The 25,331-nt window shown below is 45.7% G+C and overlaps 1 protein-coding gene across 2 annotated transcripts in view; it reads left to right on the top strand.

The window, feature by feature from the left end:
* Window positions 1–25,331, top strand: part of CDS2 (CDP-diacylglycerol synthase 2) — a 49,463-nt gene that overhangs the window by 13,225 nt on the left and 10,907 nt on the right. For both annotated transcript variants that reach the window (XM_079784030.1, XM_079784029.1), the window contains exons 2-7: window positions 13,924–14,060; window positions 15,223–15,319; window positions 16,172–16,269; window positions 16,963–17,102; window positions 19,496–19,554; window positions 21,136–21,218. In XM_079784030.1, coding sequence (XP_079640156.1) covers window positions 13,924–14,060; window positions 15,223–15,319; window positions 16,172–16,269; window positions 16,963–17,102; window positions 19,496–19,554; window positions 21,136–21,218 — 614 coding nt within the window. The remainder of the gene's footprint in view (window positions 1–13,923; window positions 14,061–15,222; window positions 15,320–16,171; window positions 16,270–16,962; window positions 17,103–19,495; window positions 19,555–21,135; window positions 21,219–25,331) is intronic.

The following is a 25,331-nucleotide window of genomic DNA, read 5'->3' as shown; positions in this document are numbered from 1 at the left end:
CATTCCACTTTCTTCACCTCCTGGTCTCCCAGTGATATTGCTTCCACAATTTGGCCAAAGAGCCCCAACATGGGAGGACCTGTGGTCTTCTCAGGGTTAGCCAGCAGGGCCATGGGGTAAGGGGGACCCCTTACCTCATTCTGCATCCGTTTTTGGAGAGAGGAGGTGGTGACAGTGGCCACTGAGTTCCTTGGGGCCTGCAAGCTGGAGGCAAGGGCATCTTGGCACAGGCCCTGCAGGCTGCAGCAGTGTGAGACCTGCATTGCTCAGAGCCCTTATATCCTGAGGTCCAGCTTAGCCCCAGCTCCTCTGTGGAATCCCCTTCTGCCTCACATTTTGTCATCCAGGCTTCTGTGGAAATTGGCTGTCCAAATCCTGGTTAAGTGCTGTCTCTCGCTCTGTCTTTAGCAGGTGCATTCTCTGGAGTTGAGCTCCTTGTCCTGGATTTCAGCAGCTTCTACTCAATTCAGTAAAGGCATGTGGATCTGTCATGGGGGTGAAACTGACTGTCCCAGGGGGAACAAAGGTAGAGCTCGAAGACACAGCTCTCCTGTTGATGTGGTCACAAACTCCTGGTCATTGCCAGTCTTGGCTGTACCCCGCACACGAGGTTGTTAAGAGGTTGAGTGGTGCTAAGGCAGCTGCGAAGATTAGCAACTGGCTGGGCATTGAGAACTAGGACTCTGGTTTCAGGAGGAATTTGTGAGCTTAGTTGAGGAGCAAAAAGAAAATATTGGCATGTCAGTATCAGTATTTATTTTTAGTATTAAAGTACCATGCTTCATTAACATGATGTGCTTAGTATCATCCTCAGTATTCTGTTTAAAAGTGTTTATGGCCCTACCCGTTTTGGCTCGGTGGATAGAACCTTGGCCTGCAGACTGAAAGGTCCCAGGTTCGATTCTGGTCAAGGGCATGTACCTTGGTTGTGGGCACATCCCCAGTAGGGGGCGTGCAGGAGGCAGCTGATCAATGTTTCTCTCTCATCGATGTTTCTCTCTATCCCTCTCTCTTCCTCTCTGTAAAAAAATCAATAAAATATATTTTTTTAAAAAGTGTTTATGTTACAGACCTGGCTGGGTGGCTCAGTTGGTTGGAGTGTTGTCCCATGCACCAAAAGGTTGCGTGTTCAATTCCCAGTCATGGCACATACTAGTACCTAGGTTGCCAGTTCAATCCTACGGGAGGCAGCCAATCAACGAATGTCTGTCTGTCTCTAAAAAAAAAAAAAAAAAAAAAAAAAAAAAAAATCAATAAAAAACATATCTTCAGGTGAGGATTAAAGAAATGTTTATGCTAAAAAGACTTTATGAAATTAAAAAGACAGTAAAACTAAGTGGTTCAGATGCACAAAGTTTGGACACACTATAGAATGTCAAGTAAAAACTTAAATACATAAAAATTTTAATGCTAAACATAAAAATGACTATTCTTAGGTTAGTAAAAAAAAATAAGCAAAATTAAAACTTTTATTCAGAATTAAGACTTACTAAAATGTATTAAAATAAATACATTTACTAAATTCAAAATTAAACTTACTAACATTTAAAATGCAATAAAGGCTTTTAAAATATACATCAATGTTGGCCCTGAATGGAGGCCAGTAGTTTGCCGAAGCTGCTGGTTTCAAGCAGGAGCCTAAGAAATGTCTTTCTGTGGTCTGTTGGCCATTTCAGAATTTAGGAAATGTAATGGTCAGTTCATTAGAAAGAAACATCTGAGAGAAAAGGGGGGAAAAAAAAGAGAAGAAAAAGGAAAGAGAAAAATATATATCACCGGTGACATTGATTTCAGTCCATTTTTGGTGAACTTCTTACTTGGTGCTGAAATGTAACTGGGAGTAGGGGAGTGATGAGACCATTGAACTGCAATTTTTTCCTCTTAATCTTTCATCTCCAAATCCCACTTGTTGTTTAATTACTTTGAACGTTTATTTATTTACTTATTTGTTTTTGCTGCACAGACTGTAGCCTTTTAATTGCTAATTGCTGTGGTTTTTGGTTAAAAGACAGCATTTTCTGTTTGTCTTTAGTTTCATCACTAGTTTGGAAATTAGTTTCATTATTAGTTTCTTTGAACTGGATTACATAAAAGTTAGTCTTCAGGCAGTTTACTTTATTGGTTGATTTTCTTCCTCTTCCTGAGAATTATGGAGAGAAAGAAAAAGGCTTCTAACTGAGGAAACCTAGGTGTGGGTAAGGCTCAGATATAAATAGGGTAATGGTGAAGCATGTCATTAGAATGCCTTTGTACCACACAGGTGTTGTGTTGTTTTTTTAAAAACATTTTTATTGATTTCAGAGAGGAAGGGAGAGGGAGAGAGAGATAGAAACATCAATGATGAGAGAGAAACATGGATCAGCTGCCTCCTGCAAGCCCTCTCGGGGATTGAGCCCACAACCCGGGCATGTACCCTTGGCCGAAATCGAACCTGGGACCTTTCAGTTCGCAGGCCAACGCTCTAGGCACTGAGCCAAACCGGCTAGGGCGGTGCTGTGTTTTTGTTTTAGATTTTCATCTGTAAAAGGTCAGCAGTGTCAGGTCTTCTCCTTATTTCTGCCTCCACCCCTACAACAACCAACATTTGTATGGTGAGTTCGTTTACAACATATTTCTCTGCATTGCCTCAGGCCTTTCAGGCTTTTTTGGACCTTGATCCAGAGGAACAAATATATTTTACTTTGTATCCCTATACAAGGTTGAGTATATAATCATTTTGAAGCAAAAGTTTCATGAAGCAGTACTTTTACTATCTGTGATACATTCAGAAGTTTTCTGTTCTTTGCATCTTTTTTGTTAATTTTTAAAAAAAATTGATTTTAGAGAGAGAGGAAGGGAGAGGGAGAGAGAAACATTGATTGGTTGCCTCCCTTTCATGCTCCAGGGATCAAACCCGAAACCTGGGTGTGTGCTCTGACCGGGAATAGAACCTGTGACCCTTCAGTGCACAGGACGATGCTCCAACCAACTGAGCCACACTGGCTAGGGCTGGTCTGTTTGATTCTCATTCTTTTATTTTTTATTGATTTCAGAGGGGAGGGGAGAGGGAGAGAGAGATAGAAACATAAAGGATGAGAGAGAATCATTGATCGACTGCCTCCTGCACGTCCCCTACTGGGAATCGAGCCAACAACCCAGGCATATGCCCTTGACCGGACCTGAACTGTGGGGACCCTTCAGTCTGCAGGCTGATGCTCTACCCACTGAGCCAAACTGGCTAGGGCTCATTCTATTTTTTAAGCAAAGTTGTATTGAAGTGTAATATACATACAGAAATGTATCTGTACTGTAACTATACAGTGGGGCGAGTCTTCATAAAATAAGCACGTCTCTGTAGCCTGCCCCCAGATCAGATAAAACATTACCAGTTCCTGGAAGGCTCCCTAGTGAGTCCTTCTAATCAGTTCCTCTCTCAGTGGTAGCTGCTACTAGCCTGACTTCTGGCATCATATTTTATTCTAATTTTTGCCAGTTGTGATCTACTGAATTTGTTTCAAGAACCAATAGGTCTCGACCCACAGTTCCAAAAATACAGCCTTATCTTGTTTTGTTTTATCTCCAATACTCTTGAGATGGGATTTGTTTCTGTTTTATAAATGAAAAAACTCGAGGCCTAGAGGTGACATGATTTCTTCCAAGATCACTCAGTACTGGTTCCCCCTTTTACTCATGCCTGAGATACTGGTCCCCCCTTGCCTCGTGCCTGAGATACTCTCTCCCTGAGACAGAGTGTCTTGCTTCTTTGGAAAGTTAGATGCAGCCTTTTTTGTTTTTTGTCTAGTTTTTCACTCCATCTTGTGTTTACAGGATTGGTATTCATTTTTAATGTGGCTTTAGTGAATTCAATATTATCATTCTTAAGTACCGAGAATGTTTTAGTGTGTGTTTTTGTGAATATGAGTTGTGTACATTTGTTCATTGCTCTGCAGGTTGTGTGGTTTGGAGGCTTTTATGGCATTCTTCCTCTGTCCGCGCCCCCTCCCGCCCCCCGCCTCTCCCCACCCTCCGCCCTCAATGAAACTCTGCATCGGTATAGATGGCATGCAGGTGTGAGAAATGGCTTAGGCTGGGTGTGTTCAGCTCCCACTCTCACTGTGCAGTAAAGCACTTTGCTGGCTTGCATTTCCTTCTCTGCCTGTAGAAACCTGTGGGTAGATTTCTTCCCACCCCATGTCTCCCTGAGGCTCCAGAATACCTACCTGCAGGGCTTGCATGCTGAGCTGTCCTGTCATCTTTAAGCCTTCCTGGTTGTGAGGCTATTGCTTCTAGCCAGGACCTCTAGGAGTAAATGCTCTGAGAACAGTTGAGGGTGATGTCCCAGTCTACCCCAAGAAGCCCTTGATTGGACACTGGGCCTGAGGACCCTCTCAGCTGTGAACTTGTGAACTGTCTGGCTCTGTCCATTCTTTGCTTAGACCTAATTCTAATAGCCTTGGCCTCCTGAGTTCCCTCCCTTGATAGAGGTCTCTGAATGAGAGACAGCTTGGAAAGGCAGGTATGCTATGGCCAGTGGTCTGATAGTAAGGGAGGATAAACTCTAGGATTCAAACCAGAGTACTAAAGCACAGGGTCTATATTATTGGGGCAGACAGCCTCTTGATTCATTAGCTCCTAAGGCCTTTGCAGGTAGAAGAGCAAAGGCCTTTTTTGCCCAGCATAACTTTCTTGTTCCCATCCCTTCCACCTCTAGAAGTCTTTAATTTTGTACAGCTCCTCAGAGCTTCTTTCTATTTGCTAGATTAGATATTGCCTAATTCATAAATCATTGAATAAAGCCAATTAGATCTTTAAAATTTACTCACCTGAACTTTGTTTTTTGACAAAGAAAATGTAGGACAACGTTTTGTGGAAGCATCCTTGTTGCAGAGGTGCACAGTTACCTTTGGGTAGAAGATTTGCTACCCCAAACACTTAAAAGAAAGCCATTTTTATTTTGTTATTGATGAAACAGCTGACATTAACAAAATAATTATTTTTTATTGATGTCAGAGAGGAAGGGAGAGACAGATAGATACATCAATGATAAGAGAGAGAATCACGGGTCGGCTGCCTCCTGCACAACCCCACTGGGGATTGAGCTGGCAACCTGGGCATGTGCCCTTGACTGGAATCAAACCTGGGGCCCTTCAGTCCGCAGGCCAACGCTCTATCCACTGAGCCAAACCAGCTAGGGCTGACATTTGTTTTTTTAGAAATTTCACTATGGATTAGTAGATTTAAATATTGATTTTAGAGAGAGGAAGGGAGAGGTAGAGAGAGAGAAACATGGATAGGAGAGAAACGTCGATCAGCTGTCTTTTGTACACCCCCTGGGGATCAAGCCCACAACCTGGGCATGAGCTCTGACCGGGAATAGAACCAGTGACCTCAGTGCATGGGACAGTGCTCAACCATCTGAGCAACATTGGTCAGGGCCAGATATTTTTATTTTTATATCAGATAACTGAGGTGTTAAAGTTTATTCTGTTCGTTGACCTTAACCCTCAGCTGAAATGGAGTTGGGTAGAGACAACAGCCACATTGTTCATAGTGTGAGGATCGAGTGGCCCTTGCTGTTGCATTTGTTATTAAGATGGTGAGTAATTTCTATTTTGGTTAATGGACCTGGCTGTCTTTGCTTGGAGCAGAAATCACCTTGGCAGGGAACTCAGCTTCTGGAAGCCCAAGGTGCAGGAGGCATGCACAGGTGCACCTTGCTTCACTGAGATATTCACTTACTGTGGTGGCCTGGAACGGAACCCATACTATCTCTGAGGTATGTCTGTATTTCCTTTTTGCCAGAATGCTGGAGGAGAAAGCAGTCAGCAGCTCTTGTGGTTTAAAACATTTTCTTCTCATTCTACTACTCACCTGTATTCAGCATGTTTGATGGTTCTTCCTTATGACTTTCTTAAGACTTTCACATTCCTTCCACTTATGGAACCTGCAAATGTATGTAAACATCGTAAAATGGGGATATCAAAGTGACTGGCTATTGTGGTGTGATGTTTATGCCTACCATTTTAGCCTACAGACTCAGAAGTGGAGAGTTCCTTAGTTAGTCCTTAACCTCCCTCCTCTCTCTTCCTCCCTCTGTGAAGAAACATTTATTGAGGACCTTCTATATGCCAGGCAGCATTGCAGGCCATGGGGATGTAGCAGTGAAAAACAGAAGTCCCTTCCACATGGAGTTTATGTTTCAGTGTGGGAGACAGAAAAATGTGTAATAATTTCAGGTGATAGTAATGTTAGGAGGAGGAATATCAAAGGTGTTTCTTAGTAGGAGAGTAACATCTTAAAGTGTTAGCTTTGGAAGGGGCCCTCCAATTGGCTCAAAGGGCAGATGTGTGACTCTGCCTGGAGCATTTTCCATTATTCAGGGGAAAGGAGTGAAAATGTGCACAGACATTATACATTTTGTAGGGCAGGGTTGAACCATTTCAGATTCTAAAAGCTTTTACTATGCCTCTTTACTCATTATTCCTGGCAACACATTAGTTGCTGTCTGGAAATACAGCTCATTACCACCCTGGGTTTTATGGGTGCCTCCTGGGGGCTCCCCTCCACTCAGTCATTTTAACCTTTGGGAAGGGCTGAAATCATAGCCCTTTTACCTATTAGTTGCATCTGTAGCTCCAGGGTTGTCTTCCCCACACTAATGGCCGGTGTGTCTCAGTTGGTTGGAGTATAGTCCAGTACACCAAAGGTGGTGGGTTCAATTCCGAGATAGGGCACATATCCAGGTTTTGGGTTTGATCTCTGGTCAGGGTGGGTACAGGAGGCACCGGTTCATGTTTCTCTCTTCTCTCTCTCTTCTCTCTCTCTCTCTAATTAAAAGGGAATACACAGAGTTAAAAAAGCCACTCTGAGCTTCTATTTGATGAACTTGAAACCTAGAATTGATTATGGAAAGTGCTGGAAGTGAAATGGTTCATAGCCAGAGTTAGGTTTTCAAAAGCTGGATCTCCTATGTGCTCTTTTTGTCTTTTCTTGTCCTTTCTCTGGAGCTCTTCAGTGTGGAGTGCAGTTATCTGTGGAGGCACTGTAGATGCAGCAGTTTATCTGGAGTAGCTGAACGCATTTTCTGTAAATCACCTTAGGAGGCTTTTGGAGGACAAGGTATAGTCATATTGGGGATGATTTTAAACTTTCCAAATAGGGATCCTATTTTATCCTTTGTTCAGACAGTTGAACTTGTCAAAGGGAGTTAACCTTAGAAAAAGCTAGAAATATTTTCTTTGCTATTCCTAGCACTGTGCGTGCACACACAACACACATACACACATGCGCACACACATGTCTCTAACACTCTTATTAAGGATAAACCTGTAATTCCTACCCTGGGAATGTGTCTGTAAGTGGAGGAGTCAGTTGTCCTGGCAGCTGCCATAGGGTTTGACTAAGGAGATGTAAGCAGATCTTTAACAGAAAGGTTAGGCTCAGCCTGATGACTTTTCTGCAGGACAGGGGTTGTAATTTGCATGTAAAACAGTGCAAAACATAGTTTGTGTAAGTTATGGAGTCACTCAGTAAAAAACACACATGAATTTGAGCAGTGCCATTAGAAAAGATGGGGTTGTTGGGAGCATTGAGTACAGCAGGTTCTCAAATAACATCATTTCGTTCAATGTGGTTTTGTTATGACATTGATGAGATGCTGTAGGAACTTAACTCTTGTTTATATTAATTAGCCTGTGGTAAGATTGGTTTCTTTATGTGTACTTTTACCGCAGTTCCAAGAGCTTATTGACAAGTCCTGTGAAGTGAGGACTTACTGTACTACCTTTAATGAAATTGCTTTGAAAATGAAAAAGAGAAGAAAAACCCTAGTGGATGGTACCACTTATTTTGTTTCCCTAGTTGTTAGCTCCTTTTAGGCAAACATGAACAGAATGTTAATATATTTTCTTTAGCAAGGTACAAAACTAAATTGGCATCTGTAAAGAAATGGAGTGTGGGGTGGGGTGAGTCCCATCTGCTTGGAGCCCAGTTGACACAATGCCCAGGGCTCCTGTCCAGCTTGGCCACAGCCACACTTTTTTTGGTCAAGGTCAGTGTTGCCACTTGTGGGTGTCACTGTGGAGTCTTGAGAAATAGAGGTTGGAGGGTGGGCCCCTGATACCAATGAGTGACAGAAAGGGAGCCTTCAAGGGATGCTGCCCAGTAAGCTTTTGTTAGCACAAGGCAGGCCGTCAGGAAAGCCTGAGAATTGAGAGGGAATGAGAAGAGGGAGGATTTCTCAGCCTGAGAATACAGTGTAAACGAGTTCTACAAATGCTGTTCTGGACCTAGCCCGGCCCCTCCCCAGGCCAGGAAAAGCCAGCTGCTCCCTCGAGTCCTCCTTTGGTACCTTCTCTTGCTTCTGTTGAAGGAAGGCTTCTGTGCTGTTCTGAGGGGCTGCTGCTGTTGGCTTCCGGGCCGCTGTGGCTGGGAGAAGGGCCCTGGAAGGCTGGTACGAGAAGCCTTTGGAGCACGAGTTTCTCCAAAATGACGACAGGTCTTACCTGAGCCCTTGGTACTCAGGAGACTCCATGTGTCCATCACCCTCAGTGCTTCTGCCTTTCCCTGTAGGAGCTAAGCGACCCAGAAAGAAGGCGGCCTCACAGGGAGCTTTTTTCTCTTTCTTTTAAAGTACCACTTTTGTTTCCTGTTTACGCCAGCACCACAACCCCCTTGGGAAATGGCTAAGGAAGTGGCGGAGGATGGGTGGTGATTGAGACAGAATCTGAGAGATACGGTGTACTTCACTTAGCCTCTGGTCTGGATCGTCGGGCTGAAAAGAAGGGAGGGAGGGAGGGAGGGAGGAAGGAAAGGAAGGAAGAAAGGAAATAAGGAAGGAAGGAGGGAGGGGGGAGGGGGGAGGGGCTGGGGGGTTGGGGCTGGGCTGATACAACTTGAAGCAGCAAGGCAGCCTCTCCTTGCTGCCCTGTGCTGGTCCGAAAACTTGAGCGGGGGCCCTCAGACCCACCACCCAGCAGGTCTGGTTCTGCTGTGAGGGCCACTGTGGAGGCCAGGGTGTGGGTCTTGGCCTGTGAGTTAGAAATCATATGGGTTCTGTCATACTCTCAGTGCAGTCTGGACACTCGTCCATGGCAGGTCAAGTAGGATTAATTATCTTATGAGTTCAACAAATCTTTGGGTGCCTGCTATGTTCCAGATACTTCTCAGTGAAGTGGGAAACAAGACACCTATGTGTGTCCCAGCTTGCACAAACTTACTAAGTTGTATACATGTACTGATAGGTCCTTTATAAAGCACGCACAGGAAAGAAAATACGAACAAGACAAATAGAAATGAGTTCTCCTATTTCTTCCCACACTTCAGAGAGTACTAGTATTTGTGTTTCAGACGTCCACCTCCACTGTAATTTTGGGAAGTGAATCAGTTTTGCGTTGGGGCTGCCTGTTGGAGGTGTGAGAGAGGAAGCAAGTCAGGCAGATGCTGAGCTCACGTAATTGGTTAGCACGTGCGTCTCAGCAAGGCCTGATGGCCACCATTCTTTCCCGACTCCACTCTCCTTGGGAAAGGTACGCAGGTTGCCTGGGGTGGGTGTTTAAGGTTCTTGCGCTTCTGTCCTGTACACATGGTAAGGGTATTGAGGGGTATGTGTGGGGTGTTGCTATTCAGACCCTTTTTAGTTTTTATAGACATTCATTGATGTTGTATTTGATCATCCCAACAAACGACCAAGACGAGGGAATCCTTTCCCCACTGGGAAGACCAGACAATGGAGGCCTGCGCCTAGTGTAATGAGCATGAGAGCCGGGCCCTGGACCCTGCTCTCCCTGACTGGCTACTGCTTCCTCCTGCAGCAAGTCTTCCTTTCCATCTGCCTGTCTTGCCATCCTCTGGAGGAACAAACCAGTGAAAATGCTGGGCACCCCTGACTCTTGGCCCAGCATGTGCCACTTTTCTTCTGGGAGCAAACGGGCTCCAGGTCCTTGCTTCCTTCTGGGTCCACGATGGAAGCTGCACTTGGCCTCCTTTACTCAGGCATTAGCAGCCCAAAGTGCAAGGCCTTTGCCCATGGGGTGGGGAGGAGCTAGAACACTGCAGACCTCTCCAGGTTCTCTTAAGTTTCTGTTCCCTTGGCCTGCTCTCCTGTGGCACTTGGCTGGGGCAGGGTGGTTGGCTCGGGGCCAGGAGCCTAGAGAGCTGGCTGACATGCCCCCTCCGCATTCATGTCTTCTGAGGCTGTTCCCTTTCCTTCCCTTGCACAAGAATTGGGCTTTCTGCTGGTGGGAGAATGGTTGTCTGTGTAGATGTTGGTCTCCTGCTCAGACGGAGCCTCCAGAAAAGGGCTTTTTTTCAGTGGCCTGGGGTGAGGCCTGAGACCTTGCAGGTAAAACGTGGGAAGTTAATCTCCTTCAGGCTTGTTCCTTCAGGGCATTTACTTAATTTTCTAGTTGTTCATCCCAGGCCTGACCTCTTTGATTATAACAATAGTCAGTGTCTTTATAGCAGTTCTTGATCTCTTACTACTTTTGGCCTCACCCCATCCTAGCAAGGAGGGAGAGGAATCACGTACGATGACACAGCAGGAAACAATGCTGGGCTAACATTTATCTGAGGGCCTGGAAGGTCGAGGGAGTCAGTGCTGAGCCGGAGCTCCCTGCCCCTCCCCTGCAGGGGCTCTGCCTGGCTCCTTCCTGCCCTTCCTCCCCGAGGAACCAGCAGCCTTTGCGAGTCTCCTTGACAACAGAATGGATAAGTTAAAAATAACCTTGTGCTGGGGCTTGTGAGTGTGTGTGTGTGTGTGTGTGTGTGTGTGAGTGAGCAATACACACAGGCACTTGCCTTCTTGCCTGCTGTGCTCAAGCTCAGCCCCTGTGGCTTCTAGATGCTCCCGGAGAGCCTCTGTTGGGAGCCCTCCGTGGTCATGCCCAGGTGCTCTCATGTTGAAGCCCCTTGGTTTAGTTGTCAGGTCTAGATAATCACTCAGCATCCTTACCTCATATCACTGATTGTTACAGATGGGGTGTGGGTGATAATGTTAAGATAAAGAATGTAAAGCCCTGGTCGACGTGGCTCGATTGGGCATCCTCCCATGCACCGGAAGGTTGCTGGTTTGATTTTCCAGGTCAGGGCACATGCCAGGTTGCTTGCAGGCTCTTATCTGCAACCTGGGCATGTGCAGGATGGGGTGTGTGTGTGTGTGTGCAGGAGGTAGCCGATCACATGGCATCAAGGTTTCTCTCTCTCTCTCCCTCTCCTTTTCCCTTTCTTTCTCTCTTTAAAAAAAAAGATAAAGAATGGAAAGCTGTTTTGAATGCCTTGGTCTTCAGTCTCACTGGAAAGGGATAATTTGGGAGGTGCTGCTGTGTTTCAGAACTTCTCAGGGTGGTAGAATGGGTCACAGTCATGGGTGGGAGTTTGGTTGTATCTCTTCAGTGAACCCCCACAGGTAAGGAGGGCCCTTTCTGGACCTCTTATTTTTAAAAAATATATTTTTATTGATTTCAGAGAGGAAAGGAAGAGGGAGAGATAGACACATCAATGATGAGAGTGAATCATTGGTTGGCTGTCTCCTGCATGCCCCACACTGGGGATCCAGCCCACAACCCAGGCTGGGAATTGAATCGTGACCTCCTGGTTCATAGGTCAATGCTCAACCACTGAGCCACGCCAGCCAGGCTAGGCCTCTTTTATAAGGTGAGGACACTGAAGTCCAGAGGCACTTGTGTGACTTTCTGTGCTTGGGAGGATGCCCAACCAACTGAGCAACACTGGTCAGGGCTTTCCATTCTTTATCTTAACACTAGAGGCCTGGTGCACGAAATTTGTGCATGGGGTGTGTGTGTGTGTGTCCCTCAGCCCAGCCTGCACCCTCTCCAAACTGGGACCCCTCTCACAATCCAGGACTGCTGGTTTCCAACTGCTTGCCTGCCTGCCTTCCTGATTGCCCCTAACCACTTCTGCCTGCCAGCCTGATCACCCCCTAATCACTCCCTGCCAGCCTGATTGATGCCTAACTGCTCCCCTGCCAGCCTGATTGCCCCTAACTGCCCTCTCCTGCTGGCCTGGTCACCCCTAACTGCCTCCCCTGCAGGCCTAGTCACCCCTAACTGCCCTCCCCTGCAGGCCTGGTCCCCCCCAACTGCTCTCTCCTGCAGGTCTGGGTCCCTCCCCCCCCGCCCCCACTGCCCTTCGTTGCAGGCCCAGTCGCCCCCAACTTCCCTCCTCTGCTGGCCTGGTCACCCCTAACTGCCATCCCCTGCAGGCTTGATCGCCCCCAACTGCCCTCCCTTGCAGGCCTGATCCCTCCCAACTGCCCTCCCCTGCTGGCCTGATCGCCCACAACTGCCCTCCCTTGCAGGCCTGGTCCTTCCCAACTGCCCTCCCCTGCTGGTCATCTTGTGGCGGCCATCTTGTGTCCACATGGGGGCAGCCATCTTGTGTGTTGGAGTGACAGTCAATTTGCATATTACTCTTTTATTAGATAGGATTATCAACCGCATGCCATCTGTAACAATCAGTAATATGAGGTAAGGATGCTGGCCCAACTGTGGCAGCGTAAGGAGTCATCAGAAGGTATAGATAGCTCTTTCCCTCAGATTCGAGTAATAAGACCATCTCTATAGGTCCGTTACCAAAGCCAATCTCGGACTAAAGGCCTTCGGTTTTGTGGTGTTATCACAGTTGCAATTTAATTTAGAAATACCTGTTTCCCTGAGGATAGGCGCTGGGTATCTCTTTACCATACCTGGAATTAACTCCCTGCTTCCTTCTTCTATCCTCCCATCCATTACTAAGTATTTCCCTGTGTGCCAGGCATGGGATGTTGTGAGAACAAAGTGTCTTGGTTCCCATCTTTAGGGAGCAATAGACAATTGCAAAGATTGCCTTGTAAACCCTTATTGTGGCCAGTGCTGAGAGGGAGAAGGTTTGAGTGTTAGAGGGAATGACTGGGGTGGGGCTGGGGTTAGACAAGGCTGGGAGAACATATTAGTGACACAATACTTAAGTCTGGGATGTATAAAATATTCCTACAAATCAATGAAAGGAAGGCAGAAAACTCAGTAGGAAACTAGCTACTTGACAGACATTTCACAAAAGAAGGTATACAGATGCCAGTAAACATAAAAACGGTTCTCAATTTCATATATTTACTAGTTTGGGAAATTCAAATTTCCCTAATTCAAACTTAAATATGATTGCACACATACATAATGGAATCTTTAAAGATGTGGTAAAACATCCTTTTGCCATTTCTAGTTTATTTCATTTTGAATTTCTTACTGGGGAAAAAAAATGGATTCCAAGATGCTTGAATAAAAGGAAATCTAGTGGGATGAACAAACATAATTCAGAAGACCTGGGCTAATAGGAGATTTGGGGCCAGCCATGGAGCTCCTCAGAGTCCGGGTCTTCATTTAGGGATCTTTTTGTTTCTTCCCTTCCTCTCAGAACTGCTCTGAGGTCCACAGGTATGGGAAACGCTCTAAAAACTATGAAGGGCTATGCAGATACTAAGTAATATTGTTGTTACTCTCTAATTCTACGTGATTTGATTTCTCACCCACCTCTTCTCACAGCAACTATGCTAAATTCCCTTAAGAAATAAAAGCTCTGAGTAGTAGGATCAGGAATGAGGTCCAATGAAATCTAGTCACAGCCCCCTTTTGCATTCTTTGGGTATGAAGGAGCCCCTCTCTCCCTCTTCTGGACTATTCTCTGTCAGGCAATGGGCATTGTGTAGACTGTGGCTGTTGCCCATCCTCCTGAGGTGCAGGTGCATGTTGCTCTTGCAGTAGAGAACGGGCCACCTTGGCACATGTCAGAACTATGTCAGGATCGCCGTGAGTCCCATCTGTTATGTCACCTGACAATGCCAGGTCCTCAGGCCCAATTTGGGTCTTTGCCCACAGATCTCCTATGACAGGCATGTATTTCTTAGTGTCCTACATTTTTTACCTTTTCCTCTTCTGTTTTTCTGCTGTGTAGGAGTCAGAACCAGAAGTAAAAGCAGATGGAGAGACTGCATCGGACAGTGAGAACCGTGCGGAAGCTGCTCCCCTAGTAACTTCTGCAGACGATACCCCAGAGGTCCTCAATAGGGCCCTTTCCAACTTGTCTTCAAGGTAACCTGGCTTAATGATGTGGGTGCTTGTTGGAGGCCTTGTTGCCTGTCCAAGTGCCATGGAAGACCCAGGCCCCTCAGCCCACAATCTTGAGGGAGTCCACTGGCATTGCTATAGTCTCCCCTGCCTCTGCCCAGGGCTTCATTGAGCATCATCTTAACAGCAACTGTGAGCACAGCCTGGAGGGGTCTGGCATTTGAAAGGTGCTTTAGGCTGGCTGGGAGGGGCAGTCCGAGGAGGACGAAAGGGTGGACAGTGGGGTGGTGGTGGGCAATGTTGCCGACACAGCACATGTGGAGAAATGGTCCCTGGGGTTTGACTGATGGGTGGACTGCTTTTTACAGAGGAGCCCAAGTTTGTAGTTCAAAGTTTAGTTTTCCCTTTCCCCCGCATGTCCTTGTGGACATTTAAAAATTCTCCTGGAAGAATTGAGAAATGTCTTAACTTTGGTAAATCCAGGGTTGGAATTCTGGTCCCTGAGACTCTGATCTCTCCAACACCAGCTATGTGGGTAGGTTAAAAACACAAACTATAAGACCCCAAAACATTGTCTAAACGTGTTTCTGTGGTGCCTCCCACACACGTGTCCTTTGAAAGGTGGTATTGTGCAGGGCATGGTTTCTGGAGCCAGCTCCCAGGGTTCCAGTCTCAGCTTAACCACTTCACAGTTGTATGGCCTGTGTACCCAGTTCCTCGTCTGTAAGAACTAGTAGTGTTGAGGGCTGAGTGAATTAATATACGTAAAGTCCTTATAAAGGTGCCAGGTGCATATTTGTGATGCCTGTTATTATCACTGTTTAATATTGTTATCACCACAACGATGCAGGTGACATAACAGATGGGACTCACAGCGATCCTGACACATTTCTGGCATGTGCCAAGGTGGTCTGCTCTCTACTGCAATAGCGACAGGCACCTGCACCTTGGGAGGATGGGCAACAGCCACAATCTACGCAATGCCCATTGCCTGTGGGTGAGGCATTGCTCTAGCGGCCCTGCTCCCACCAGCCTGTGGCTAGTTTGTCGTCCAGGTGAAGGAGGTGCTCCTGGAAGGCACTAACCTCAGGCCCTCTCCTCCCAGGAAGAGCCATCCCCTTGGGTTTGTGCTTCAGTTATTTCTGGGTTCCTAACGTGCTTTCTCCTTCCCTCCTCTCTAACTTAGATGGAAGAACTGGTGGGTGAGAGGCATCCTGACTTTGGCCATGATTGCATTTTTCTTCATCATCATTTACCTGGGACCAATGGTTTTAATGATAATTGTAAGTGCCATTTGCATACTGTTTTAGTTCTACCTTCAGTTTGTCATGCAGGATTGGCCATCTGAAGAGCCAAGTGCTGGGTTAGTTCTGGGACTCATTTGGGGTCCAGGCTTCACAGAACATTTCTTTCTTAAAGTATCTGTGGCTTCTTACTTTTTAGCAGGCAAGTGGAGGGACATTGGCCTAGGCCAGTTGTATGTGGTTAAAAATTCCTTTTCATTTTATTATATTTATTTATTTTTTTTAAAAAAATATTTTTATTGTTTTCAGAAGATGGGAGCGGGAGAGAGAAGAGAGAATCATTGATCCGCTGCCTCCTGCATGCCACACACTGGGAATTCGACCTGCAACCTCGGCACGTGCCCTGATTGGGAATTGAACCGTGACCTCCTGGTTCATAGGTTGATGCTCAACCACTGACCTACGGCCAGGAGATGCCTCTTCATTTTAAAATTTGATTTTATTATTTCAACTGTTTGATTATATTGTGACCCCTGATCTGACTGTGATTCTTGGTTTTGTTTATTGTTTTCTTGGAGCATAGATGTTGGGGCTTTTTGAGTATTTGTGTGCAAAGTCAAAAAGGGAAGAAATTGATTGAGTCCTGGGAGGTTCTAGAATAAAAAGTTAATTGAAACTTCAGGAGCATGTATTTATTATGAGAAATTGGATCTATTCTGTGTGACATAAAAGGATACCTTGCCATGTGGGATGGTGCGAGAGAGAAAGGAGATGAATCACTGAGGGACTGACATTTTTCTTAAATATAGTGTTTTTTTTGAAGTCCCATGACCTGTTGGTTTCTGTTTCCAAAGATCATATCAGGTGGTCTAATTCTTGTGTTTCCTGCAGGTGATGTGTGTTCAGATAAAGTGTTTCCAGGAGATTATCACTATTGGCTACAATGTCTACCACTCCTATGAACTACCTTGGTTCAGGACCCTCAGCTGGTAAGCTCTCCAGCCCCTTAGGGACCCGTAACAGATTTGGATGATAAGTGTTTTGTGGTAGATATTTACAGCGGTGGTGGGTGGGAGAGGAGTGATGGCCACAGACTTGCATAGCACCTTTGAGACCCGAGTATTTCATAGGCCAGACTATATGCCTGGCCTTGAAGGAGTCTTTAGTAGAAAGCAGAGTGGCTGACATGCTACAGAAGTAAGTGCTGGGGAGGCAGATATCATGTTAGGTCGGGCAGGGTTTTATGAAGAATATGGTGTTTGAACAGTGAATGAAGAGAGATAAGTGAAGAGGATGTCCAGGCAGGGAAGAGACAGGAGCAAAGCAGATAGGTGGCAACCTGATAGGCATGCAGGGTTCCTGTTGGAAAGAGTGGAAATAAGACCAGGAGGCAGGATGTGGCATCTTTTGGAGCGTTATCTTAGGGTTTGAGTGTTCTCAGGTTAGGTATAGAGACTCTACAAAAGGAGCAAAAACTGAGTTCCAGGTTTGTGATAAATGGAGGATGAATGAAAGCTGCCATAAGTTTCTAGACAAGCTTCTCACCTACAGTGTCACTGAGAACAGGGGGTCCTGAGGGTGGGGGACTGCTCTTCTGGTCCTCTCCTCTGGTTCTTCGACAGCCTCCCTGTAAGACCAGGCCGCAAGTGCTCCCCACCGCAGTGACCTGTCTTCATTTACAGGTACTTCTTACTGTGTGTAAATTATTTCTTCTACGGTGAAACAGTGACGGATTATTTCTTCACTTTGGTCCAGAGAGAGGAGCCTTTGCGGATTCTCAGCAAATACCACCGGTTCATTTCCTTTACTCTCTACCTGATAGGTATGCATTGAATGGCTCGCGAGTTCTTGTTTTGTGTGTCCGCTGAGTAGGAAATGGGGAGTTTCTTGGTTAATGTAAAGCTTTGAGGATGTTAACTCTGATCGTGCAGGGGAGCAGAGCTGAGGGCTCTGCCTTAGTGAGCTGTAGCAGCTCTTTAGTAAGAGAAGTGGGACTGAGCGGCTTTGTGGGTGTGGGGACTGCAGTCTGTGCCACTTGTCCCTGTGTGGCAGCCTCCGTTGGAAGACAGCACAGCATGGTCCTGTCCTAACTCCTACGGTGTGACCAAAACAAAAACCACCTTTTCTTTTTCTCCCCCAACATGGATTTATTAAAATATGGAAATATAAAAGTATTACATTATTTGAGAGGGAATCTAGAAGGCAGGTTATAAAAGAATACACTATTTTTATACATTCATGCTTATGTTTTTGCATAAACAAAATTCTAATAGGACATAAAGTTAAAATTGTATACAGAAAAGCCATCTGTTTTATTTTATTTTTTTAAAAATATATTTTATTGATTTTTTACAGAGAGGAAGGGAGAGGGATAGAAAGCCAGAAACATCGATGAGAGAGAAACATCAAACAGTTGCCTCCTGCTCACCCTCTACCGGGGATGTGCTCGCAACCAAGGCACATGTCCTTGACGGGAATCGAACCTGGGACCCCTCAGTCCGCAGGCCGACGCTCCATCCACTGAGCCAAACCGGTTTCGGTGCCACCTGTTTTAATAACTTAAAAGTCAGCCCCCCCACACTCCCCCCCAAAAATAGAAACAGTCAGCCATCTTTAGGAGCGTCTTCTTAGGAGACCACCTTGAAGGACAGACATGCAGAGTGGTGGAAATTTTACTGATTTGGATTTCAAAGACTGTGACCTCAGTGAGACTGGAAGCTTAGTCATTCTGAGTTTCAGTGAGCTCTTTTTTAATCTAGAGCTAAAACTGTGGACTTCCTGAGGATTAAATCTGATACATTAAAACTTGGCAGATAGTGAAGTGCTGGTCAATCTAAACTCAGTTCAGACTGAACTCTCATTCTGTTAGTGCTAGTGATTTCCATAGTTGCCTTTAAAGCTGGTTTGAGGCACCTGAGAAAGTTGTTCTGGCCTAAATTTGTCTGACCTATTTTTAATTAGCTCTGAATGACACCTGGGTATTAAGATACAAAATTCACTGCTAGGGAGTCTGCAGACATTGAGGATATTCAGAGGAGGATATTCAGAGGATATGCAGACATTGCAGATATTCAGAAGAGGATATTCAGAGGATATGCAGACAATGAGGATATTCAGAGGAGGATATTCAGAGCATATGCAGACATTGAGGATATTCAGAGGAGGATATTCAGAGGATATGCAGACATTGCGGATATTCAGAAGAGGATATTCAGAGGATATGCAGACATTGAGGATATTCAGAGGAGGATATTCAGAGCATATGCAGACATTGAGGATATTCAGAGGAGGATATTCAGAGGATATGCAGACATTGAGGATATTCAGAGGAGGATATTCAGAGCATATGCAGACATTGAGGATATTCAGAGGAGGATATTCAGAGGATATGCAGACATTGAGGATATTCAGAGGAGGATATTCAGAGGATATGCAGACATTGAGGATATGCCTCAGAACCTGAAAGCGGCCCCCCAGCGGGAGGTCAACGGTGTCTGGAGCAGCGATGTGCTCTCTTCAGGGCAGAAGTGCTTTTGAGGGGCCTAGCACACTTATGGGTAAAAGTCCTTTTCCTTCCTGGAAAAGTGGGTGGAGGCTACAGATATTTTTTGCCACCATATGCATCAAAGACAAGGGTGGCTTCTACTCCATACCTGATGGATCCTCTGTTCACCAAACCTCTTCACTGGGACAGGGGTAGAAAACTTTTTCTTAAAAGTCCAGATAATCAATATTTCAGACTTTGGGGGCCCAGCGTCTCTTTTGCAACTCCCCAATCTGCCCTTGTAACACACAAGCAACCACAGACAATATGTAAACAAATGGGTATAGCTTTGTTTCAATAAAATTTTAGTTATAAAATCAGGCAGCTGGCCTGACTTCTTTGCTGGTGCCTGCTCGAGGATCAAAATATTTTTATCTGGTGAACAACAGCCCAAATTTATTGTAATCTACAAGATTTAAAGATAGTACCTTCCTTTGATTGTCTTGAAGGAGTCATTTTTTCCCCTTCTGATTGCTATCTAAAGAATCAGTTTGTGTCTTCTTCCCCCCTCCCCTTCCTGGGGTTTGGGATTGTGCACTGATTAGATGCTGCCAGGAAATTAGCCAAAGGATCACAATCACGATCATGTACACAGCTAAAGGAAACGACTAGGACAAAGGTAAATGCAGAATGTGATTAATTTTGCTCTTTCTCCTCCCTCCTCAAACCAGGATTCTGCATGTTTGTATTGAGTTTGGTCAAGAAGCATTACCGTCTGCAGTTCTACATGGTAAGGGAAATATGTGTGTGTGTGTGTGTATATATGTCAGAAGTCTTGGCTTAAATGAAATTCTATAGAAATTCAACAGGTGTTTCATCTTTTCTATAAGAAATCAAAGCTCAAGTGCAGTCTGTTCTGTATGTATCTGGAACCCAGAGCACGAAAGAAGAGAGCCTGACTAAGTTTGGCAACTGTACATCCACTTACTAGTAGACCCAATCACTGTTACTTAATTTATACCAGTTAATTTAACCAATTTCTCCAGTAGGTCCTGAAGAAGGTGGGCTCCAGGTAAGGTTCAAGGTAACACTGTTACTAGAAAGAGACTGGGACCAAGTCAGGTCTGCCCTGGCACAATCTGGAATGTTTGGGTTCTTGACTTCATGTAAGAAAGATTTCACGATTTTAGTCAAGGTGATTTTGAGAGTACATTTATTAAAGCTGGGGAGAGTGAAACAAAGATAGAAAAGGCAGCAACAGGAGTTGCCAAACACAATAAAGGAAATTACAGTAACAAAAGTGGCAGAAGTGAGCCATGCTGGGCTGCATGGACTCAGGAAACAAGTTACAGAGGCAAAAGGAGGGCCCTTGGAAATAGGTTCAGGGGGTTAGCCCTGAATAAGCTCCCCACCGTTCCCCCGGTTGCAAGTCTCCTGGGGACCTTTAGAGCTTAGAAGAAAAAGCAAAAGTATACACCTCAGGAAAGAAGAGGCACAAGCATGCTCAAGGGAGAGCACACACTGAGTCCTTTGTCTTAAGTGTTTTTATCTGTTTTCTGTAGGCAGGAATTTTAGGGGGAGGTCTCATGGAGGGTCTCAACAGAATAGTCAACAGTTCTCCAGGTGTGTTCTTTAGTATGCTGATGCATCAAAATGAGCATATAGGGAGTTTGGGTTCATTTTCTGGTCCGCTTCACTGGTTTATTTTTTATCTTGGATTTGTCTGGCTCTAATTTTTGTTTGTTTTTTGCTATTTATTCTCCTGACTTCATCTGTTTTTGGGTTTGGCTAGCCCTAATGGCACTATCTGGATCTCTGTTATCTCTCTCCTTGACTAGTGTGATTTAAGCTACTCACTCTTTGGTTGGGGAGGAGAAGTGTAAACCATTTGCTCCTAAGTGTCCTCCGTTAGGGAAGATAAGATCTTGGGATTTATTAGCAGGCCTTGTTAACATTGCTCAGCCTTGTTGAACTATTTGTCTCAATTTCCCTCATTCCACTTGCCAAGGAATTTCCTCCTTTCTTAGGATCCTGCCTCAATGCCTAAGGCATTGTTCACAGATATCTTACATCACTTTCTCAACTTGAACATATTCCTTCTCTGAGTGCCCCAGGCACTCAATAAATACCCAGGCTTTCAGAGCATAGAAGACTTACTTACTAGTGAGCCATGTGGTCCTGACGTGATGGGGACTGTAGCTGGGGGACAGAATTTCTCCCAGAGGCCTGTTTTGTGCCTTCTCCCTTCTAATAAGAGCAAATATCTTTCCTACCTGTTTCTCAGCAATTTTCTATTTGGTACTGCCTGTTATTTGAAGTTCCTTTTAAGGTAAACCGATAGGTAAAGTTGACTCTTTTTCTTCTTTTGCAGTTTGGCTGGACCCATGTAACGTTACTGATTGTTGTCACCCAGTCACATCTTGTTATTCACAACCTGTTTGAGGGAATGATCTGGTGAGTGATGAGAGTGAGAGAATTTTCCCTTTTATTTAGTAAGTGTTTCTCATGTACAGGTGCCTTACCTTCTAAGCCAATGGTTCTCCCCTTGCGCTGGTTACAACACAGGTTGCTGAGCCCCACCTCTTGAGTTTCTGCTTTAGCACATCTAGGGCGGGGCTTGAGAATTTGAATTTCTAGTGCATTCCCAGGTGATGCTGGTTTTGCTCGTTAGGACCTACACTTTGAGAACCACGGTTCTAGATGAACAGGTATAGGGATATTTAAAGAATCAACGATAATGCAACTGTATGGCACCAATTTGAAATCTTAGAAGAAATTTTTATGACTTTCTGGCAAAATGTAAACTACTAAATGTCATGAAGAAGAAAATTTGAATAGATCAATAACTATAGAAAATAACTAGATAAAACAACTGAATTTTATCTAGCCCTTAATACTAAAGCTGATAAGCATGTGGAGGGAAAAACAAGAATGATAAACTGATTTATTTTATGATTATAGATAAACCATTCAAAATAAACTCTTAGCAAATAGAATCTGGCAATGTGTCAAAAGAATGTGTATAGTCATGTGCTGCTTAATGTTTTGATCAATGACGAACACATACACTATGGTGGCTCCAATGGAACTGAAAAAATCCTATTGCCTAGTGAAGTTGTAGTGTGATGCATTACAGATACTTACCATCCTATCTAATAAAAGAGAAACATGCAAATTCACCGTACCTCCGCTACAACCACAAGCCATGCCCACCAGCCAATCAGGAGTGAGTATGCAAATTAACCAAACAAATATGGCAGCGGCCGCAGAGCTGGAGAGAGCAGGAGGCTTGGGTTGCCCCCGGTGATGGAGGAAGCTAAGCTTTACACGCACCCTGGCCTGCCCTGGCCTCCGCTCAAGGCTACAAAGTTTCAATTATAGAAGATAAATAAATCCCAACAAAAATGGTGGCAGCCACAGAGCTGGAGCCAGCTGGAGGCTTGGGTTGCCCCTGGTGATGGAGGAAGCCAAGCTTCTCCCCTGCCCTGGCCGGCCCTGGCCTCTGCTCAAGGCTACAAAGTTTCACTTATAGAAGATAAATAAATCCCAGATACCAGGGCCCCTGCTTGGGTCACTGGGGGGCGTGGCCGGCCTGCAAACCACCACAGGCTCCTCGCCCAGGTCGTCCCACGCCCCAAGGGAACCCCCACCCTGATCCGTGACACCCTTCAGGGCAAACCAGCTGGCCTCCACCTGTGCACCAGGCCTCTATCCTATCTAATAAAAGAGTAATATGCAAATTGACCATCACTCCAACACACAAGATGGCTGCCCCCATGTGGACACAAGATGGCCAGCAGGGGAGGCCAGTTGGGAGGGACCAGGCCTGCAAGGGAGGGCAGTTGTGAGGGATCAGGCCAGCATGGGAGGGCAGTTGGGAGGGACCAGGCCTGCAAGCGAGGGCCATTGTGGGCGATCAGGCCAGCAGGGGAGAGCAGTTGGCAGGGGACCAGGCCTGCAAGGGAGGGCAGTTGGGGGGGACCAGGCCTGCAGGGAAGGGCAGTTAGGGATGACCAGGCTGGCAGAGGAGGGCAGTTGGGGGCAACTGGGCCTAGAGGGAAGGGCATTTGGGGGGGACCCAGGCCTGCAGGGGAGAGCAGTTGTGGGGAGGGCAGGCCTTCAGGGGAGGGCAGTTAGGGGTGACCAGGCTGGCAGGGGAGGGCAGTTATGGGCAGTCAAGCTGGCAGGGGAGCAGTTAGGCATCAGTCAGGCTGGCAGGGGAGTGGTTAGGGGGTGATCAGGCTGACAGGCAGAAGCGGTTAGGGGCAATCAGGAAGGCAGGCAGGCGAGTAGTTGGGAGCCAGCAGTCCTGGATTGTGAGAGGGATGTCCGACTGCCCGTTTAGGATAGGATCAGGCCTAAATGGGCAGTTGGACATCCCTCGAGGGGTCCCAGTTTGGAGAGGGTGCAGGCTGGGCTGAGGGACCCCCCCACCCCCCTGCATGAATTTTGTGCACCGGGCCTCTGGTTGTGTTATAATTTCCTACAGTATTCAGCACAGTAGCATACTGTACAGATTAGGAGGTATAGGGGAACAGTGTGTGTCAACCCCAAATATCTCTACTTGGCATAGGATTATTTTAGGCTGGTTAATTTTAAGAAATATCAGACTTGGGATAAGTTCTGAAAACGAAGTAGAAGTTACCTTTTGTAAAATACATTAGCATTTGTAGGGGAAAATCTCCATTTGTAAAGGTCCCTGCTGTACCAGGAAGAGGGGGATAACATTGTTTCTACAAACTAATTGAGGCAGGAGAGAACAAATGGACTTAAATCTGCATAACAACCTTACTCTTGTTTATTTTGCTCTCCCTGATAGCCTATAACTGACTCCCCCCATCCCTAGTATATTCTTTTGTCTTCAGCTGAAGATGCTATTTAATGTAGTAGTTTCAGCCATTTTGGCCAGGTACTCAGTTTTCCTGGTATACATAGTTGTAAATTTTTGTTTTTCTCCTATTATTACACGGATGTGTCAGCCAAAAGCCCAGAAGGATAGAGGGAAAATTATTTTTCCTCTCCTATAGAGCAATAGGCTATAGCCTAGGTTCGTGGTCGGCAAACTGCGGCTCGCAAGCCACATTCGGCTCTTTGGCCCCTTGAGTGTGGCTCTTCCACAAAATACCACGGCCTGGGCGAGTCTATTTTGAAGAAGTGGCGTTAGAAGAAGTTTAAGTTTTAAAAATTTGGCTCTCATAAGAAATTTCAATCGTTGTGTTGTTGATATTTGGCTCATTTGACTAATGAGTTTGCGGACCACTGGGCTAGGTGTATGGCAGGCTACACCATCTAGGTTTGTGTAGGTGCACTCTATGATGTTGGTATAAGGATGCAATCCTCTAACACTGTATTTCTGAGAATGGTATCTCCATAGTTAAACTGCACATGACTGTACTGGCACTTAGTAGATTTTATTCCAGAAATGCAGTAGTTTTTTGGTGGTGGTGAGAATGGCACCAGGTGTTAGACGGGTGGAGTCAGACTGGATCTTGGCTCAGTGACCTTGATCCTTGAGTTCTGGCTAAGAAAGAATTCAGAGCCAAGACCTAAACTACAAGAGAAAGTTTATTTAGAAAGTCACTGGAGTAGAAGTGAGTGGTAGAAGAAATGGGCACCGGAAACAAGTTACAGAGGCAAAAGAAGGGCCTTTGGAGCTTAGGAGAAAGAAGGGAAAGGGTAACAAGCCTGGGGAGAAAGAGGAGGGAGAGCATGCTGGGTCCTCTGTCCTAAAGGCTTTTAAGGTGGGGATTTGAGGGGAAATCTCAGTAGAATATTCATTCATCAGCTTTCCAGGTGTGTCCTTCAGGGTAAGGGTCTCTACTGATTGATCAGAGCCAGGCCAGGGGGTCATTAGTCATTGCAGCTGGTCCTGAGGTCATTGTGGCATCATTTGTTTGGTTTTGCTGCTTTTCTGTGCCTGGAGTTGAAACACAACTGAAGCCTAGATGTATTTGGTTTGGGTCAAAACTTCATTGTCTGGAGTCTTAATGCTTAAGGGCTACCACATGACTAGTAACAGGCCAGGGCAGGAAAGATCCGAACCGCGTTACCAGCCATAAGAAAGGTTAGGAGGTCTGAAGTGACCACGTGACCAGTGATACGCTAGGGGAGGAAAGGTTAGGGGAGGAAAGGTTACCCTGGGGGCGAGACCTTGTTTTCCCAGTTTTGCCTGTTGCTGGGCACCCAGGGCTTTCTGCCCTGATGACCGTCTGTACCTGGCCCATTGTCCTTGCTCTACTCGTGCCTGTCCAACAGCCTTCCACAGTTTCAACAGGAAATATATCTGCATTGATAGAAATTAGCAGGCTGGTTGAAGAAGCTGGATGGTCTTAGTGAAGAGGTGTGGTGTAACTTAGCCTAGGGTATATAAGAGAGTTACTAAAGTATTGTGGGTAAGACCTCAGGCTGTGCTTTTGTTTCCAGATCTCAGAATGAGGTATAGTATCCCCTACCTCCTGAGGAATAAATTAGTAAATACACATAAAGTGCTTGGAACGCCGAGACCGGTTTGGCTCAGTGGATAGAGCGTCGGTCTGCGGACTGGAAGGTCCCAGGTTCGATTCCGGT

This window comes from Cnephaeus nilssonii (assembly GCF_951640355.1).
Source record: "Cnephaeus nilssonii genome assembly, chromosome: 11".
Taxonomy (NCBI): Eukaryota; Metazoa; Chordata; class Mammalia; order Chiroptera; family Vespertilionidae; genus Cnephaeus; species Cnephaeus nilssonii.
The sequence above is the reverse complement of the archived record's forward strand: the minus strand, read 5'-3'. Positions and strand labels throughout refer to the sequence as shown.